General features: G+C 43.3%; 1 protein-coding gene across 1 annotated transcript in view; it reads left to right on the forward strand.

Annotated features, from left to right (window-relative positions):
- Positions 1–19,905, forward strand: part of GLIS3 (GLIS family zinc finger 3) — a 328,965-nt gene that overhangs the window by 264,823 nt on the left and 44,237 nt on the right. The window contains exon 8 of the mRNA XM_019555349.1: positions 14,470–14,638. Coding sequence (XP_019410894.1) covers positions 14,470–14,638 — 169 coding nt within the window. The remainder of the gene's footprint in view (positions 1–14,469; positions 14,639–19,905) is intronic.

Here is a 19,905-nt window from a genome sequence, read left to right on the forward strand (position 1 = left end):
TAGCAAACAGCTATATAGCTAATACACATTTTCAAGGTCTGACTTTATAGCTGGTTGGAGCTTTTTATGGTGTGATAGGTACTTTGCATGTGTAGCTGGTCCCAAGGTAATTGCACAGTTAACTAGTTAATTGTCTGATATCTATAACGTGTAGAGGGTGCTGTGGATCTATGAAATCATGATGGAGCCCAGAGACTACCTCACCCTCAAAACCTCAGAGCATTAGGATGGAGAAAAGCCCTGTGGAGCACTGCTCTAGGGCTCTCAGTAGTCTCTTCTCTCTTTTTGCAGGCTTTCATTCCAAGTCATTTTATGTAGCCAAAGCTTGAGTTTGGATGTGTGGGCATGTGGGATTTTTCTTTTCCCTAAATATATTAGGTCTTATTTGACAGGATATTTCAAACTTCTATGTGATAAATCATATTAGAGAAAGAAATCTGTATTTATATTGTAGTGCCTAAAAATAGCCATTTATTCTGCCGCTGTTCAGAATACTGAACCACTTGGGCATCAGTGCACCACCAAAATATTTCTGAATATCATTGCTTGAAATGAACTGATTCTGGGTTGCAAAGGCAGCACACTTCAGAGTCCTTGCCTTTATCCTTATTGTCCTGCAGTACCTCTGCTACCCTTGAGGTAAGAGAAATGGACCAACTGCCTTAGCAATACGTGGCCCCTGGAGTTGTTTTGGCAGATTAAAACATCAAGGAGAAGCTTTGAGAAGCTTTCCTTTTCTTTTGTCTCTTCTCCACTGTCTCAGGTGAAGATAGACCTAGCATGTTGCAATGGGTTGCTGCCTTTAAGTCATATATTAAAATGTGCCAACTCACCTACTGTCTAATACAGGGCACATCAGCACCTAAAGAGCCAGAAACTGGCACAAAACTACTAGAATTTGTGCTCTGAGGTTGGTGCAAGATGTTTGTCATACTTGCTGTGGAGAAGACCACTGTCTGGTTCTTCTTTGTTGACACTGGATTTTTGACCCAGATGCCTTGTTCTGGGGGGACCCGAAACCCTCACCCTGGCCATGACCTTTCCATTTGATAATAGGTAAATTTATTGATACACCGTGATAACAGAAAACAATAATTCAAGAAATTCTATAGTTACCAATCCTAGGGCTGTCATCAGAGTCAAGATGCATCTGACTAAGACGAGAGCTTCACTCTGAGGTTTTCTCTTGAATGTCAGATGTCAACAGCCTGGAGGTTGGAGGCTGAAGGCCATGGACTACTGGTGCCTCCTGAGTCAGGGGGTGGGGGGGCACTTGCCACCCCAGCAGCCAGTCAGCAACCATTGGGGTCCCTCCGTGGCCAATCACGCTGACCCGGAAGTGTTGTGTCAACCCGGAAGTGCCAGTGGCATGGCACTTTTGGGTCTGCATGATTGGCTGCAGGGGGACCACGGGGGTCGCTTCTCTTGGCACATCCACTCCCTGGCTGGCTCTCTCAAGGAGGGCACCAGTGCTCTCGCCTGCCCCCCCCCATCATCTAAGCAGGGAACGCTGGCTGTTGGGGGGTGCACCAGCACTCTCAGGGGTTGTACGTACACCCCCATGCACCCCCTATGCATCGCCACTGCTGAGGGCCACCTCTTTCCCCTGCAGTGGGGTGAATGAGACCGGCTGGTGGTATGCCTTCTGTCCGTGTGCCATGGGTTCCCCTCTTGGGGACCCTTTATTGCTCTAAAGTCCTTTCTTTTGTATTCTTTTTCCCTCCCTTCATCTGTGGCTATCACTGATGGGTCTTTCTGTGGTTGTCATACTGTCCACGTTCTGTCCTGTTAGCATATTTGTTTGTTTCCCAAGCCCATCACATATACACATCCTAGTTTGGGCTTTCCTGGTATCCTCCTAATTTGGTCTGTTCCTCCAAAACTGGAGCTCTCAGGTCCCCCACTATTGGGATTCATGAGCTGGTGCCACCTTATCTCATGTTTTGGAACAGTATGGTACATGCCCACAGTTTCCCAGCCCATGTGTATGTGTCTTGGCCTTGTTGCTTGTCTGAGTTACATACTCTGTTTGCCTTGGAGGCTGTGAAACTGAGACAACCAGGCTTTAGAAATCAATTAACCCTTGCTGTTGCCCTGGACCATTGTTATAATGCATATATATTTTACCTACAAACCAATTCCCAAAAACAAATCTTTAAATACCATTTTCTAGCCATCACTCTGGGGTGACATGCCCACTGGCCAAACAATCTGCAATGGTCATTACTAATACGGGGGAATTGCACTCATTTTCAGCTTGCAGAAATCTTCCTCCAAATCTCTGGTGAATGCAAAGATCTACAGCAAGAAACACCAAGCAGGCACTTCATGTAGCAAAACAAGGAAGTCACAGAATGCTTGATATGAAAATCACCTTTTATTTGATTTCCTTGGCAGGGAGCCATGAGGTGGTTATGGCCCAAGTATGGCTCTGGGAATTAGAAAGCCCTGAGATCTCATTCTGACTTTTCCAGTGGCTTCTACAATTTTGGACATATCCTGACACTCTGTCTATTTTTCCAAGCTGTAAAATAAAACAAAAATGCTCCATATTAACCTACCTTAAAGTTTCTGAGGACTAATTTTTGTTCATGAAGGATGTTGAGCATTAAAACGCTGTATGTCCTAAGTAATAATAAAGCGGGGGGTGGGGAGGAGCTGAACGGAAGGAAACTGGCTGAATAGATCTCTAGGTGGAGCTAAGGTAGGCGAGAATATGTGGACTGAATGCTGCCAAGAGTGGGAAGCAGTGTCAGTTTTTCCATTCTGTGCAATACCAACTATCCTGCTCACAAGGATGGTATAATTATTCTTTATACAAATGGAATGTTAAATATAGTCATTTAAAAAAACCCACTCTAGCAAATTAGCAAATATGCAACTTTAATTGAAGCTGATCCACAAATTGAAAGCTTTATACGGTCTTTTCTAAGTGGAAAGCATTTTCAACCTTGCCTCAAATCACTGTGGGCAGGGATAAGGAATAGAGGTATTTTGGGGGCAGAAAAAGATTGACAGAGAACTGATTTGACAGTAATAAACCCATGGTAATAAATTATACCATTGTTGGCAATTTGCAACAGGGAAGGTGGCAATTCTGCATGTTAAAATGTTCCTTCAAATTATAGGCTTTTTGCTCCATTAAGATAAAAATTTGAATTTTTTTTTAAGCTTTGAATTCTGTAACATTTGAAAATGTTATTTACTTTTTTCCTTGATCTTGAACAAGGTTTCTTTTCCCTTCCATTCACATTAATTTGTTATTAAATGTCAGTAAAGTACATAAGAATGCAGCTCCACATAGAGAAAATGTCTGTGCAGAGATAGGCCTGCTGAATAATCCTTATGCGTTGGTAAATCATTTTGTGATTAGACAGCATGATTTTTCCCCTATATAATTACTACAAGTGGCTGACCTATGAAGTTGAAATTCAGTCTTAGGTTCACATTAAGACTATCTGTCTTACAAACTATGCTGTAACTTAAACATCTTAAGGATCACAGGGAAACAGCAGGGAATGATAGCTTTTTCATTGTATTTGTTTCGATTTGGGGTTTTATTTGGAATTTGTCTTAATTTTTTTTTATACTAGATTTCTGGCCAAATCATGTTTACTGAAGAAATGGGGGAGAGGTCACTTTTTTAAATAGCACCTAGATTTGCTGAGTTTTTTCTTATGTACATCAAATATACACTGATTTAGAGGCAATGAGAATCCTTATTGCCAGAGACATTTACTCCATTTTATGCCATTCAAACCAAAGCATGCACTGAACGTTTTTTCTTTAAGAGAAATTTACAACCGTAAGACTTTGTTTTTATCATTCAGAGATGCTAAAGATTTCCACACAAGCAGAAGTTAATACAGCATATTAAGATCACTGAGATTCAGACTGAGTGATAAGTGTCCATAAATACCAGTCCAGCAGCATCTGATAGATTTGTACCAAATGCTATTTGCTGGCTTTTCTGCAGCATTGAGCCATTCAAAGCTGTGTAGCATGAGTTGGAGTCTTACAAGGGTACTGAGGCTGTGCTTCATTTACACTTTACTTCATAGCATCCGTAAAGTCACCCAACCTCATACTAGAAGTATCATTTGTGACTCCATCCCACCCAGGCATTGGCAGATTATATGGCAGCAAAAAGCCTCTGAACATAGGAAGCTCTGTGGGAAGAGTGGACTTTTTACAGATTATCAAGCAGCTGAGAAACCAATATGGGGTTGGAATGCAATACCATTTGGGGCAAAGAAAACTCTGTTATCAGTGTAGGTGTGGGAGGTGTACAGAGACATGTACAGAGCATGAAAAAGAACAAGGAACATGTTCTGATGTCTCCTGAGCAGTCAGGAGAAATACGGAGACGGGTTCTCAAATCTGTGTAGCTCTGTTGACTCTAATAGACCTGTGCAGATTTATACCAACTGAAAATCTGACCACTGAATTGTACAAGAACATTTTTCTTGTTGAGGGAGAAATGAAGGGGCAAAGACTTAAAGCTCTTGCCTACTAAATTTATGTTTACCTGGTGTAGATATTTCCCACTTTACTGCTTTAGTAGGAGACACATATTAACAGGTAAGGCAGTAGAATAGCCTCCAGCTCAGAGAACTCCCAAATAGCAGCTGATTGTTTAAGTACTGTCCAAATTTCTTCATGACCCGCTACATCCAGGTATGCTGGGGAAGTGACCTGTTGCTGATCACTTTCTTGACAGTAACTTGGTTCCTTTCAATTTATGTTGAAAATGTGGCACAAAGGCTACATCCCTCTCTACACAGAAAAGGCTTACTGGTAAAGTTTATGCCAGCATGTGGTTGCTAACATTGCAATTTTACCCTTGGCTGCCTTTGCCTGCAGAGTGCATCTGCATGGCAAGAAATTATATTGGTAAAATCTGTGTTATGCAGTGGATAGGCAATTCAGTTTTCCCCATGGTATCACCTGGTGTAGAGAACATTTTTTTCAGTTCATTGTGGGAGCTTGTGCTCAGATTCCAGCAACTCCTGCTGTGTCTCATGCTTTTCCCTTTTTTGTGTGGTTGGGAGGGAGAAAAAAAGAAGCAACAATTTCTTGTAGTTCATTAATTTTGCACCATTTTTCCATGTCTCCATCTTCTCACTGCCAGAAACATGCATGATGAATAGATCAGCAGAGTTCTGCATTTGTAGAATTTCAACCACTTCTATAGAAGATGGTTGTGCAGCAATGACAATGAGGGAGGTGACAAAAGGAGTCAATGCTGAAGATGGTTTCTGAAAATTACCAGATGCTGCAGGCTCTTACTGACCAGCTACACAAGGCAGACTGATACTTCTGGCTGGGGGTGGGGAGGAGTGGAAGAAGGGGGTGGACCAAGGACTGAGTTTGCAATATGTTCCAAATCTGGGACAACTGGTAGTTGCCACAGAACCTTTAAATGTGTTGCCCACATTCCTTGAGGTTTGTGCCAAGCTCTCCCTGGAGCTGCCTTGGCAGTGGTCACACTTTGCAAGCTTGCAATCCTGAACTATCAACTTTGGGCTGGAAAATCTGTAATGGGAACAGTCATCAAGGCACCAGGCCATTAAGTGGGTATTCCTACAATGGATTTGTGCAGGAAATTTGTCCTGTCCCCATTCACCTTACCTCAGAGTATGTACCAAAGGGCTACTTGTCCATGGGTAGGTTGGTGGATCACCGGGGACACTGCACTGACATTAGCATTGGCTGGTTAGAGAAGGGGCATGTTAGGGCCCTTTGAGTTGTCCTTTGAGTTGCTCAAATGTTGCATGTTGCCCTTTGAGTTGCTCAAATGTTGATTGGTATTAGTGCTAGCTCAAATTTGGAACAGTCACATGTTGAAAACAGCAGGGGCCTTGACTGAATGGTAAGAATTCCCCCCTCCCCCCATTCTAGTCCAGGCTCCTCACCACCCCTGGGGCTTTGCTCCTTGGAGTTCTTCCCTGCCCCTCCCCCAGCCTTCATGACTCACCCATGCCCCCTGTGTCCCCCAGTGTACTTGTGGTCACCCATCCAGCCCAGAAAGCAGTGGTGGCCAGGCAAGCAGTTTCCCTTTTCCTGCCTGCTTTCCTGGGATAGCACCAAGTAAGCCAGGATGGAAGGGGTACTGCAGCAGCTGCTGTCAAGTTGCCACTCTTCTCTGGGCTGAGCCAGGCAGTGGGATGCCCAAGGAGTGCCCCATTCTCCTTCTTTGCCTGCTCCTACAGACAACCCCAGCAGCTGAAAGTAAGCTGGGGTGGGCAAGCAGGACAGGGGTGAGCTTGGATCTAGGGTGCAGGGGGGGAGCAGGCAATGGCAGGCCCAGTCTAAGGGGGCAGGGGGCAATAGGCCAATCCAGGCTGGTGGGGAATGGGGGTGGGGGGAGTGTTAACACCAATGTGTAGCCTCGAGTGGCTTCACATTAGTGTAAGGGCCTTGTTATGTGTTATACTTTCAGCTGCTCAAACATTCATTGATGTTACTGCTAGCTTGAGGTAGGAGCAGTCACACCTGAAGGCTGCAACCCTTCTCTGACTGCCCCCCACCAGCACAGCTGTGACTTGCCACTAGAGGGCTGGTGAGCAGACTACCCAGACATCTCGTGGGAAGAATGCTCAGCTAAATCCAAGCAGTTGCAAAGTTTCCTCTCATGCATGAATACCTCTATCTGACACAAGAGGTCTACGGGCCAACGAGAGGTAAAGCGCTGCTCAACCTGGTACTGGCAACTGGGGACGACCTGATCAGTGATCTAATGATCAATGGGAAGCTGGGTGACATTGACCACGAGCTGATCACCTTCACCATCTGCCGTAAACTGGCAAGTCAGTCAGCAACACAGAAGTGCTTGACTTCAGGAAAGCTGACTTTGACAAGCTTAGGAGGCTTCTCAGTGAGGCCCTAAGGGACCATGACCCCAAGGGGAAGGGAATTCAGGAAGAGTGGTTGCTCCTCAAGGGAGTGATCCTCTATGCACAAGCTAAGTCTATTCCATCTATCACTGCTTTAGGTGGAGGTGTGTGACAGATGGGTTGTGGAGGCTTGTACACAAAGCTGGGAGGAGGAGAGTTAATGGGATGTGGGCAGGTAATGAAATAGGTGAAAAGGAAATATGGGAGGGGATGAAATGAAAGGATACAACCACAGAAGGATAAAATAAAAAGTAAACATTTAAAAATAAATGAAGAGAAAGTAATTTAAAGATGGTCTTACATTTTAATAACTTGGGATTTGGATGTGGAGGGTACTGGTCATGCTTCTGTAACAGGGAACCCTAGCCCTGTTACTAGAAAGCAGGCCTGCCCCTTTAAGGCCCAAACCTTCTGGGCATGGAGAACTGGTGTGGACGGGGTTAATAGCTGGGCCTGGCCAGCTAGTCAGCTGACCAGAAGGGGCAGGACTATAAGAACCTGAGGCAGAACAGCAGTATGGGGGCCAGCAGCTGAAGGGGAAGGGGTGTATCCCAGAGCTCCATGGAGAGGCCTGGTGAGTGGTCCAAAAGTTGGAAGAAGGGACTATGGAAGCCCTTAGAGACAGCAGCCACCCCAGAAGCCAATGGAGGGGAGCCAAAGCACAAACCCGGCATAAATGTAAGATGGCATGATTGCTTTTACTGAGGGCAGTTATTGTACATGGATGGTACTGACCAGATTTCTTTTGGGTTATTGAGACCCAGTGGTTTGGGGGAGGCTATTAGGGGACAGAGGAGGCCTTATTTGGGGACCCACTATGGAGTGGGAACCCTGGCACCAGTGACTCTGGTACTTGAAGGATGATCTTAAGAAAGCCATGGAGGTCTAGTGCATCAGGGTGTAGTTATATTTTGGGATTTTCTTATTTGGACTGACAGGGGTAGGTTTAGGGTTACACCCTGGTTTTGAACCCCTGGGCCTTTGGTTGTGGGTCTGGCTCCTGTGCCTCTGGGCCAGGGAGTGCTGGGCTCCTTAAGTGAGCAGGAAAGTGGGCCATGAGTCTCCAGGCACTGGAAAAAAAAAAGCTCAGAGTCAAACCCTGTTTAGTGGGTTTGGATGGGGAGGCCTAGCCAGAGAAAACAGGGGTCAGGCCATAATAGGAGACCCAATATAATAGGCAGTCTCCCCCTCGCATAAAAATATTTTTCCTTCAAGATGTAGCAGGCGAGATTAGGGCAGGAAGAAAGAATTCCAAAGTAGGCTCCAAGGGCGCCCAACGTAAGGCACAGATAACGAGAAAGATGGTGCCAGGGAGGGTGACCTGTTAAAGCTTCCTAGGATGGCTTGGAGGTGGGAACAGTGAGAGAAGGCACTTTTGGGGTAGCTACTGCTCCTGCCCCAGGAAAGAACCCCAGGTCATGGGGTCCTGATTCAGCCTCTTACCTTGTTTCTCCACCCTGCTAGACCCCACTTAAGAACTGTCCATGGCCTGTGACCTGGCAAGTGCTCTTCAGGCTATTTCCACAAGGTTACACCTCTGGGAGTGGGAGGTTACCCCAGGGGCTGGAGCGGGAAGTGGCTTGGTGCCAGAACCACCCCCTGGACTGTAGCGCTAAAGGGCAGAAAGTTTGTTCACAAAGAACCAGGAAGGTGAGGAGTAGGGCCCTGCATCCTGGGATGCTGGAGGACTGCAACTTGAGTGGCTTGTCTGTGGCCATGCATTAATAGAACATGGGTCAAAGATAAACCTGCCCTGGAGTGGCCTAACTTTAAGCTGCTTAAAGTATGCTTAAGACCAGTTTCATGTGTTGATGTGTGGACACTCCAGGGATTCAGAGCTCCAGAAGCCACCTAAAATTAACATGTAACAAGGTCCTTACCTGTATCTTTAGGAATGCGGAGTTTATTAAAAGGCTGGAAGCACAGACTTTTTTCCAGATTGATATATTCACATTGGTGGGGAGGCAGTGCCAATGTGACTTGCAAGGATCCAACCCATTTTTTCTTTCCCTGGTTCATAAAGCCGTATACTGGATACCTGTAGCACTGGATATCATAGCGGCATGGAAAGATTTGACTGTCAGCTGTATGGTACAAGATGTCTGTGGAATGTGATAGATTGAAAAGACACCAGTGATGCTCCATGACTAAGATGAGCTAAGTGAGCCTGGGCTCCTAAAGACATTGGGTGAGACTGCTCTGAAATCCAGTGCATCGGAGCAGACTCAATTAATTGAATCTGTTGGAACATGGAAATTGACGCGCTCTGGCAGCTTTCCGCATCACATGTATCAGTGTCTTTGAGTGTCCCTGCGCTGAGAAAATGGTGGTGGGGTGCTTTGAAATAAAACATGCTCGATGAGCTCTAGTTCAAAGCACCCTGCCACCATTTTTTCAGCACGAGGACATGCGGGGAAGCTGATGCACATGACATGCAGGCGCTTTTAATTAGGATAGATCTCTAATTAAAGCACCCAGCGCCATGCCTCAGAACACATGTAAAAATGCCCCCAGAGCTGAATATTCTTATTGTAATTACTATGTGTTGGGTTTTACATAAATAAGCCAGCAACAAACCATCTCTATGTCCTTCAATACCTGAAATTTAGCATAGTATATAAGTGATTTGCTTTGGAGTCCAGTTCTCAAACTGCAGCACTGCCATTTTTTTTTTGATTACACGTTAAGTTTTGCTTGTATTCATAAAGAACATACAGTTTAAATGTTCAGTTGCTGGTTTATTTGCAAGCATTGTTTAACTTTTATATATTATATATATCATTTGCATAATCATTTACAGTAAAATCTGTGTTAACCAGCATTCTACTATCTAGAACACTATTAATCGGAATCTCTGGGCAATTGGCTGGACAAGGTGGGGAGGGGCCTCACATGTGGCAGCTACCATTACCACCCACCACCTTGTGCTGATGCTGATGCTTTGTGTGTGACCACCACCCTCACCTCCCCCACCCCTCCACCCCTGCCCTGCTTTGCCAGGGTTTTTCAGAAAGGTTGAAAATCACTGCCTCGGATAACCAGAATTTGTAGGTAATTGGCACCCCCCCATTCCCCACTCATGCCAGATAACAGAGCTTTTACTGTATATGTTTCAGTGGTTTTGTTTTTCTGTTTACAATGCACAGATTTAAGTTGCTAGAAATTTTTATCTGCCTGTTCTATAAACAGCCTATATTTAGCAGTGTTTTGGGATTCTCTTACTTTTTATGTATGGCTTTCACTGCATGTTAATATAGAGTGGACCCTTTAAAGGCCAATTGCATTTTTACTGCTTGCTGTTCCACTTTGCGGGGTGGACGGGTGGAGGACTGAGGAGTTTGGGGGCCTGTGAGCAACAACAGAAAAGTAATAGGTATACAGAAACAACCTGCATGAGCTTCCTTTCCCTTCCGTCACGGGGTTCTGCCTTTGGGCTTGTCTTGCTCATCTGTATCTTGGCCCTAAATTCCTGAAGCCTCCAAGTCTTCATCCTTGGTGAATTCATTGTTGGACTACATTAAGGAGGTTGGAATCCTTCCTTTGGGTATCAGAAAGCACCGTTATCACTTGTGGAGTAGTGAGAGGTCTCCATCCACTACAGAAGATTCACACAGCAATGGCAGATATGGGAGGCAGCATCAGATTTTATTTTGGCCTCCTTTGCCTTTAGTCTGTCTTGCTTATTATTGCAGTATGTCTCTGTCTTACCCAGGTTTCTTTATTCATGAAGCAGTTTCACATTTGGGCTTGCATTGCCCCTTTTCCCCAAAGGGCTAAGGAAGTCAAGGACTTCTTCCATAAGTCAGGCTTTATCTGGCACCACAGTTGTGTGCTGAGCCCATGTGTTGTGTACACTGCATTCCTGCTGAGGGAACCAAGTATATTCTGAATTGATGAGGAACCGTAGGCATTCTTTGTATCTGTCTTCACTGTGGAAGATGTTAGGGAGTCCTCACCAGATCCACTCCTCTCTAGGGACAAGTCAGTGGAGCTGTCCCAAATTGAAGTTTCAGTAGATGAGGTCATAGAGGGAATTAATAAATTTAAGAGTAGCAAATCACCAGAATCTGATGGCATTCACCCTAGGGTCCTGAAGGAGCTTATTTCGTAAATTGCTGAACTCCTAACTGCAGTGTGCAACCTATCACTAAAAATGGCCTTGGTGCCAGAGAAGTGGAGAGTTGCCAATGTGACTCCCATTTTTAAAAAAAAGGCTCTAGAGGGGACCCAGGAAACTACAGTCTAGTGAGTCTAACTTTTGTTCATGGAACACAGGTAGAAACAATAAAAAAAAAAATGTTCAGCACCTGGATAAACACGATTTTCTGGGAGGAATCAACATGGTTTTGTCAAAAAGAAATCATGCCTCACCGGCCTACTGGAGTTCTATGAGGGTGTCAATAAGCAGGTAAATCAGGGTGATCCTAGTGATATACTATGTCCAGACATACTATATCTGGAAAAGCCTTTGACAAGGACTTTCATCGGAAGATTTAATGAAGTTAGTTAGTTGTGGCATTGCACGGAAGGTCCATTTATGGTTTAGAAGTTAATATAAAGATAAAAAACAAAGAGTGAATATAAATGGTCAGTTTGGGGGATAAAAAGAAGTAAAAGAAGTATTGGTACTGTTTTATATATTCATAAATAATCTGGAAGAAGGGGTGAGTAATGAGGTGGCCAAATTTGCAGATGACATAAAACTATTCAAAGTGGTAAAGACAAAGGAGGACTGTGAAGAACTACAGACAGATCTGGCACCACTGAGCAAATAGGCAACTAAATGGCAGATGTAATTCAATGTAGGTAAGTGTAAAGTGATGCACCTGAGCAAAAATAACCCACACTATGCCTACATTATGGTGGGCTCTACATTAGCGGTTGCCACACGTGAAAGAGATCTGGCAGTCATGGTGGACAATTTGCTAAAAACATTAGCTCAGTGCTCAGTAGCTATCAAAAAGGCAATCAAAATGTTAGGGATTATTAAGAGAATTGTAAACAAAATGGAAAATATCATTATGCTCCTTTATAAAACTGTGGTGCATCTACACCTTGGAGACTGGGTCCAGTTTTGGTCTCCAAATCTCAAAAACAACATAGGAGAACTAGAAAAGGTACACAGAATGGCAACAAGGCAAGTGGTATGGAAGAACTTCCATTTTGAGAAGCAACTAAAGAAGCTGGGCCTATTTGGTTTAGAAAAGAGACACTTGAGGGGGAACATGAAAAAAGGTTTACAAAATAATAAATGGTGAAGAGAAAGTAAATAGGGATTTATTATTTACTGTCTCTCAATACAAGAACTAGGGGTCACAAAATGAAACTAGTAGGTAGTAAGGTTAATACTAACAAAAGGAATTTCTTTTTCACACAATGGTCATATCTACACATTCATTAATGTGCTTTAGGTAATGAGCATTAAATCTAGTTCCTCCACTGTGAGGTACTAGAAAAATAGGCATTCGCCTATTTTAATATGCATTAACTAAAGACTTTAAGAGCACTTTTTGTGATGCTTTAATGCTCGTTAAAATAAGTTAGTGCACATTAAAGTGGACTGTTAGATGGGCCAAGTGTGTAATTAAAGTGTCGAACTCATAGTTTCATAGAAGTAGGGCCGGAGGGCACCTAAGCAAATCATCTAGTCCTTGCCGCTACCCCAGGCAGGAATGAATACAGGGCTTTTATGACTCCTATTAAGTTTAAGCTCAAATGACCCTAGCTAGGTAGTTACCAAGCCTCCTTTTAAAGACCCCTAAGGTAAGAGCCAGCCAGATGTTGTGGAAGCTGATAGTTTAGCCAGATTCAAAAAGGGGTTGAATAAATTCTTGGAGGAAAGGGGCATCAATAACTGTTAAGCCTGAAAGTTAAGGATACAGCCTCTGAATCAGAACTTCCTAGACCTTAAATCCTGGAGGCTGCAAATGGAAAAACCCTGGTCATACCTTGTTCACTCTCTCTTTTGGCATCCCATGCCTGCCACTCATGACACAGGAGACTAGGCAAGATGGACTTGTTGTATGACTCAGTAAATGGAAGTGTTTATGTTCTTATGAGCCCACTAATGCCACTTTGAACTATGTACTTTGCCTAACTATCATGTTTGGGCATGCATGCAGTAGAAGTATTTGGGTAGGGCTTGCCTGTACTTGGAGAGGTGCTACAGAGATAGCCTAAGGCAGCAGTAGTTGGCAACGATGGCCCAGCAAAAAGGCATGTCCCAACATCCTGAGGACTTTAAAATGGGGCCTATGGGTAGAGGATCTGCAATTACTGCAACCCCCTTAGGGAATAAATGTCAAAACTATGAGCAGGGTGGTCACTTCCATGGGGACAGAAGCACTGTATGATTGCTCTGGAGGATTGTTTATATTGGTGCAGATAATGTAGCCACTTTTATCAGTGGAAAATTTCTCTACTTGTACTAAAGCAGTTCAGGGAAGTAGTTTAAGTTGAGTGGCATAACTGAGATCTCTGGGCCTGACCGTGAGTCCTGGGATATACTGTCATAAGGCAGTTTTTACAGGTAACCATTTGTAATATAGATTAGGCCTAAACAAAACCACTGTAGGCACATTTATGAAAATCATTGAGACCACACAGGAACAGGGAGCTATCATGACAACCAGTCAGTGAGAGATCATTTTCCTACTGCAGGCAGACTATCTTAACTCCTCCCCAGAGTCCATAAAATATTTAAGAGCATGTCTAGGCTGTCACTCAGAATCAGTGTACACCACTTGGCACAGCTGTCAATAAAAATCATGGAGTAATGGGGTCCAAAGCACCTAGATTTGGCAGGAGACATGGTAATTATTGTGTCAACCTCCATGTTTGCTGCTGTTTTGCTTTTTACAAAAAGCAAAAATCATCTATGACTCGAGATGAGGGGTGAGACAGTGATGATTCTCTGATTCAGTACTTAAGTCCTTAGCCCTGGTTACTCAGTTTAGGGGACTTTGAAAATGAGGCAGTAAATTTTTAGGTCAACAGATTAAAACAGGGGGAGGGACTTCCATAATGATTTTATGTTCAACCTAGCACTTTGTCCCATCTCACATACTTGCTTTTCACATAACATGGATAATTATTAAAGCACATTGAAATGTAGCAAATTTATTATTATTTTTTTTTACAAAAAGAATTGAAAATATTTCAAGAGTTGAGCGTTGGAGTCTCTAGAAGTATTTCTAGAAGTATTTATTTTTTTAAAAAGTAACAACACTCAAACTTTTTTTTAAAATATGATTTTTAATCAGTTTGTTACCCAGCTCTAAAAAAACTGTTTTATCTTTTTCTCTGATACTAAGCAATCACTGTTTCTAGATCTGCAAAATGCCCAAGCTAAGTTTCCTAATCTGGGTCTATAGCTTTATTATTCTTCATTTTAGAAAACCACTTATGAACCAGTGAAGATTTTGTGGTTTTGTTCCCAGCAGAAAACAAGATTCAAAATCTGAGAATGAGCATTAAGTCAGTAGTAGAATGAGTGACTTGTTACCTAGTTGTATTGATCAAAACCAGGCTGTACCTATCATGATACTGGATATTGTTCTTCTTCTGATTTCAGCGACAATGTTCTCCAGCACGCACTCAAGTCGGAGTGGAACAGCGGCTGGGGCTGTGCCTCTGACGCATCCTGTTAGTCACCCCTCTCCTGGGCATAATGTACAGGGTAGTCCCCACAACCCACCATCTCAGTTACCTCCTCTCTCAGCTGTGGACTCAGGCACTGAGAGGTAAGCCCATCTTCATTTTATTTTTTATTTTAAAAACTAATAGCAATTGATTTGAAAGCTGCTCAGTTGAGTAATGATCTTATTGTTACACTTGGGATTTTAGTATATTCTTGATTGCACAAAACAATGATGATGATCTGACATACAAGCCATGTGTGCCTCAGACAGGTCAGAGCTTCCATCATACTAGACACTATAAAAATGTAACATAAGGATGCATCTTCATCTGTAGTTGATTAACTCCATGGCTGAGTATAGACAGTTAACAAGCCTGAGGCTGAATTGATTAATCTGAACTGCAAAGATTAAATTGAGAAACAACTGGATACACATTTACCTTTTGATTCTTGAAATGCAGCCACATACCTTCAGTGGTTCAGGCCAGAAGCTGGGGCGGGGGGAGGAGGAGAGCACTAGAGCACAGCTCTCTGGCACTTCCTTGCCTGCTGCCCCTGAGATTTCTGAGCTTCACAGAAGCAGGACTCTGCAGGGTTGGTAATCATCTCCTCTTCCTGCTTCCAGGTGCCTTTGAGATTTGTAGTTCACAGTCTCAGCCAGCATTACATTTCAGTAAGTTTAGCAGGGCAGCTCTGTCCTTGGAGGTGGGGGTAACCCCTCTCCCTGGCCCCAGCCCCCAGCCAGGGTTTGCCTGGGGGTGGGCAGTCCCTGCCTCCCCTCTTCCCTCCCAACCCTTCTCTGCTGGAACAGACAGCACATCCCAGCCCAGGGCTGCAAAGGGTGTTGGGATGCTGGGGGACTGTGATTTAACTTGAACCAGGAAGGGGTCTTGGACAGAAGTTTCATAAACCGGTTTGACCCAAATCAGTTAAGTCTGATACTACATTCAACCAGGTTTACCTTAAACCAGTTTCAGCCATTTTGAAACTAGTTTATGTGCACTGAACTTCTGTTCTGTTACAAGTTTAAATCAGTTTCTAATGACTTAAATTGGTTTATGCATAACTTCTGCCCCTAGCCCATGTGTAGATTACTTTTACTCTGGAATAAGAATTATTTCAGGATAATTTATCAGGACCAGCTCCATTCAGAGATGATCCCTAAGTAGCCTGTTTCAGAGCTATACAATTTTGGTGCAAGTGGGACTGCACACAATGCCAGCATGCAACCCCCAGACTGCACAGCAAATGCGCCATATACTACAGGGGCTGTCTCCTAGGATCCCTTTCTCCCCTGCCCCCAACATTAGGCAGCCTGCACTGATGGTGCATGGCCTTTTGGGTCCTCTCCCCCAATGCAGCAGGGGGAGGAATAGCTACAGGGGTTCTTGGGCCACATGCTGGCCTCTCAGTTTGCAAGCCTCCAGTTAGAGAGCCCCTGGTTCTATCCTCACTTTCTGTCTGTCTGATAACCATTGTGGGTGCTCCTCAAACATTGTGTCAAGGCTATCAATATTCGTTCTTCACTTAGGGATCAGCCCAGGGGGAGAGAAAAAAGTTCATTTGGGGTGGAGCAAATGTGGGGAACATACACATGATCCTAACAATATGTTAAGTTAATTAGAAATCACTTAATTGAACAAAGGGATCTCCACACAGTGTGGCTTCTATAGACCAAGATCTCTGCATGCATGAGGGGCTTCTTGCATTCCTCATTTCCCTAACAAGACTTCCTGTGTACCACATTCCCAGTCCCCTCTATTTCAGAGACTCCTTTCAACTCCTCCCAGGCTCCCTGCTCCCTTTTGCATTGCGACTGTCCCAAATGAGGGTTCTCAGCATCCTCAAACATAGTAAGGTCAGAGAATGGAGACCACATCTTGCCTCCCAGGAGTTAATCATCACTTTGCATGACTGCAACCTTGGATGTCTTTTGATGTTTTCATCTGGAAACATCATGTTTACAACCAATGAGAAATGAGTGGACTAACCTATAATTCAGTAGTAAAAGATTGTGATCCATAATCAAGCACGTTAATTGTTGCTTAGGTACATGTATCTCCATCATTATCGCTGCTATGACCTTACATATTTTGATGACATAAGAGGAAGTCCTCTGAGAGGGATATGACTGTTGAAAATATATTGTATGATGTAACTGATTTTTATTAGACATAACAAATCTGAAGTCTTACCGTATTTCATGATCAGAGACCCAGTTGAGCAGTCTTTTAGTAGAAACGTATTTCTCATATCAATTTAGTAAAATTCACACATTACACTTTTGTTTTAACATGATTATTCTATTCTCACTGTATAGGTATGCATATTTTTAAATGTAGTTTTGATGACTTGCATGTTTTTGAACATACTCAAATTTACATCAATACACAAAATGTGTTGGGATATTTTGGTAATGTGTTGCCAAGTATTTAATTTCCTTGAGGAACAGAGTTGTCCATAGTTTGGAGAACACAAGTTGCCTGGTTATGAATCTGAAAAGAACATTCCTTGTGTTTCAATTGCTGATAAATGAGCATAATTTCCTCCTGAGGGGAAACAGTTCTGATTTATTTTTATCATGGAAATGGAGGAACTAGATGGCTCAGGGGATTGCTAGTCAAGCAAGGTGTCTTTTATCTTTATGGTGCAGATTTGAATTCACCCAGTTCAGTGGGAACTGAAAATTGTTAGAATCTGTTGCAGTTCTTGCATGGCCATCATTGTGGACAGGTGTATGGTCACAAAAAGCTATCATAATCATTGCTGCTGTTTGTTGGCAGAAGGGTTGTGGACTGAATGGTATGTAGACTCTACCACTACACCTGCCTGTAGAAGTGGTTACCGTAGTTTGGAGTTCAGGAATAATTAGGAAATGGTATTTTGGAAGTACCTACTGACTGTCTTTGCTCGCTCCTTTTGTGAATTTGTGCCCAGAAGGGTCAGTCCAGTAATATGGCAGTAGGGTAGGCTGAGTATGGAGACTGCCTAGAGACTTGAGAAGCTGAGATGCTGAACTAGTAAAGCAGACTGTAAGCACCTTCCTTGCTGACAGATCAGGCAGAGGAAGGATGTTCTAAGCTGAAACAATGCTGTGATTTCTGAGCCCCTGGAGTCTGAGCCATTTAGACTACAGAATAAGGTGAAAAATCTGTCATGGAGAGTAATAATCATTGATGCTTTGTACATGAGGATACAGGAGGACTTTTCAGTGTGAGTCATAGATATGTGTGTTTAATGGGAGAATGCAAGGTATTTCATAGAGATGCAATTAGTTATCATTTTGGTGGAATTTAGGAGTCCTTGCTGTGGGGTACTTACCACAAAAGTGTTTCCCTTATACTATGTAATACACGAGGTATAACAGCATGACACAGTTAATATTACCTTGCAAACCTAACCCGTTGGCTTTCCTGCATTTTGTGTAAGTACCGTTTCAACCTTACTGATGTGTTCCTGCAGTTCTCACTTTTAATATTCTTTATTCAAAAAAGGAAACGTTTAAAGAGAAAAATCAACCTGTGCTTCTGGCATCTGCTTCCTCACTTGTCATCAGAAACCTCCCCTCCTTCTGAACAGGACAGGTCTGTCACTTGGTCCCCAGCTGTATGAATCCTGACCTTCTTCATTATCTCCTAAAGGGAGGTATCCCATTGTAAGTAATGGTATGTGATTCAGTGTAGAACTTGCTCATAGACAAGTGTGACTATTTTGACATGAGGCTGCTTCTGTCTTCCTACCATCTTATCTCCACTGAGCTGGAGGTGCTTTCTCTGTGTAAGAACAGTGTAATTCACATCTTCCCATTTGTCTTTGCCAAAGGTATGCAGTTGGAGCCTCTCATGCTCTGTGTGTGTCTGGAATGGGTTGCTAAGCAAAACATGGTGACCTATTTTTACCTCTTTCCTTCATTCAACAAGACTCAGACTTGTGCGGGTGCTATGGAGACTCCCATTCCCTCTTCTCCCCTGGGCATTATGGAGAGGGAATTGAAAAGACTTATCCCTTCCCCAAAGGCATGGGAGAGAGATAGTGGAGACATGGATGGAGCCCCATGCAACTAAGCCTAGTAACTGTGGGAAGCAGAACGTATATCTTGTGCAAGTTTAGTTCTGTGACATGACAGAAATCACTGCAATCAGGTAGAATGCAGTTTCTCGAGCCCCAATACTCTGTAAATTAGGTAAGGATGGAGATTTTAGGATAAAATGGAACCTCAAATTAATCTGTAGCACAAAATTAGTGATGGTCGTCTAATGTGAAAAGCTTGTGACTGCTTAATTAGAAAAAAGTGATAAAACTATATAAAATATAATCTTTGTTAGAGAAGAGGTAAACTAAGACTTAAAACAGACATCGGGTTTGTCTTGGGTCTTACTGTCCCAGGCTTTGATTCCCATCAAAACGGGTGTGGGACAGTCATGTGCACATATAGCTTGGAAGGCAGTTAATCAAACTAGCCCCTATTGTCTTGGGGAAACATGTTATCTTGGTACTTCACAGGTACTTCAAATGGGAAAATGATCTTGTATTGTAAGAAAGTAAGAAGTGCTATCCTGGGTCAGATTAGTGGTCCACCTAGGCCACTATCCTGTCTCCAACAGTGGTAGAAGTGGATGCTAGAGGGAAAGCATTGAACAGAATAGCTCTATAGTAATCTAGCTCCCATTCCTTACCCTCTCTGGCATCCACCATTATTGGTTTAGAGATGCCAGAAGAAACATTTTCCAACTATTCTGTTCAATAGCTATTAAGAGATCTACCTTCCATGAATTTGTCTAGTCCCTTTTTGAATCTGGCTAAGCTATCTGCCCCTACCACCTCCTGTGGCAATGAGTTCCATAAGTTAACTATATGCTCTATAAAAAAATACTTTCTCTTATTAATTTCAAACCTGTGTCCTACTAATTTCAGTGGGTGCTCCCTAGTTCTAGTATGCTAGAACTTGGTGAACAACAGTTGCCAGTTGACTTGGTCCACACCCTTCATGATTCTGTAGACCTGTATCCTATCCCCTCTCAGCTTTTTCCTTTTCAAACTGAATAGTTCTAGTCTTTTTTAGTCTCTCCCGGTATGGAAACTGTTCCATGTCCATAATCATTTTGGTAGCCCTTCTCTGTATCTTTTCTAATTTTACTGTATCCTTTTGGAGATGTAGGACTAGAGGTGCAGCACACACTAATCCAGATGTGGGCGCACCAAGCATTTGTTGCATGGTATGATGATGTTCTCCATTTTGTTTTCATTTCCCTTCTTAAGGATGTCCAGTGTTTTATTGGATTTTTCATAGATTTCATAGACATTAGGGCGGGAAGGGACCTCGGGAGATCATCGAGTCCAGCCCCCTGCCCAAAGGGCAGGAAGTCAGCT

The sequence above is a fragment of the Crocodylus porosus genome, unplaced genomic scaffold (assembly GCF_001723895.1).
Source record: "Crocodylus porosus isolate Cpor-Errol unplaced genomic scaffold, CroPor_comp1, whole genome shotgun sequence".
Lineage (NCBI taxonomy): Eukaryota > Metazoa > Chordata > Crocodylia > Crocodylidae > Crocodylus > Crocodylus porosus.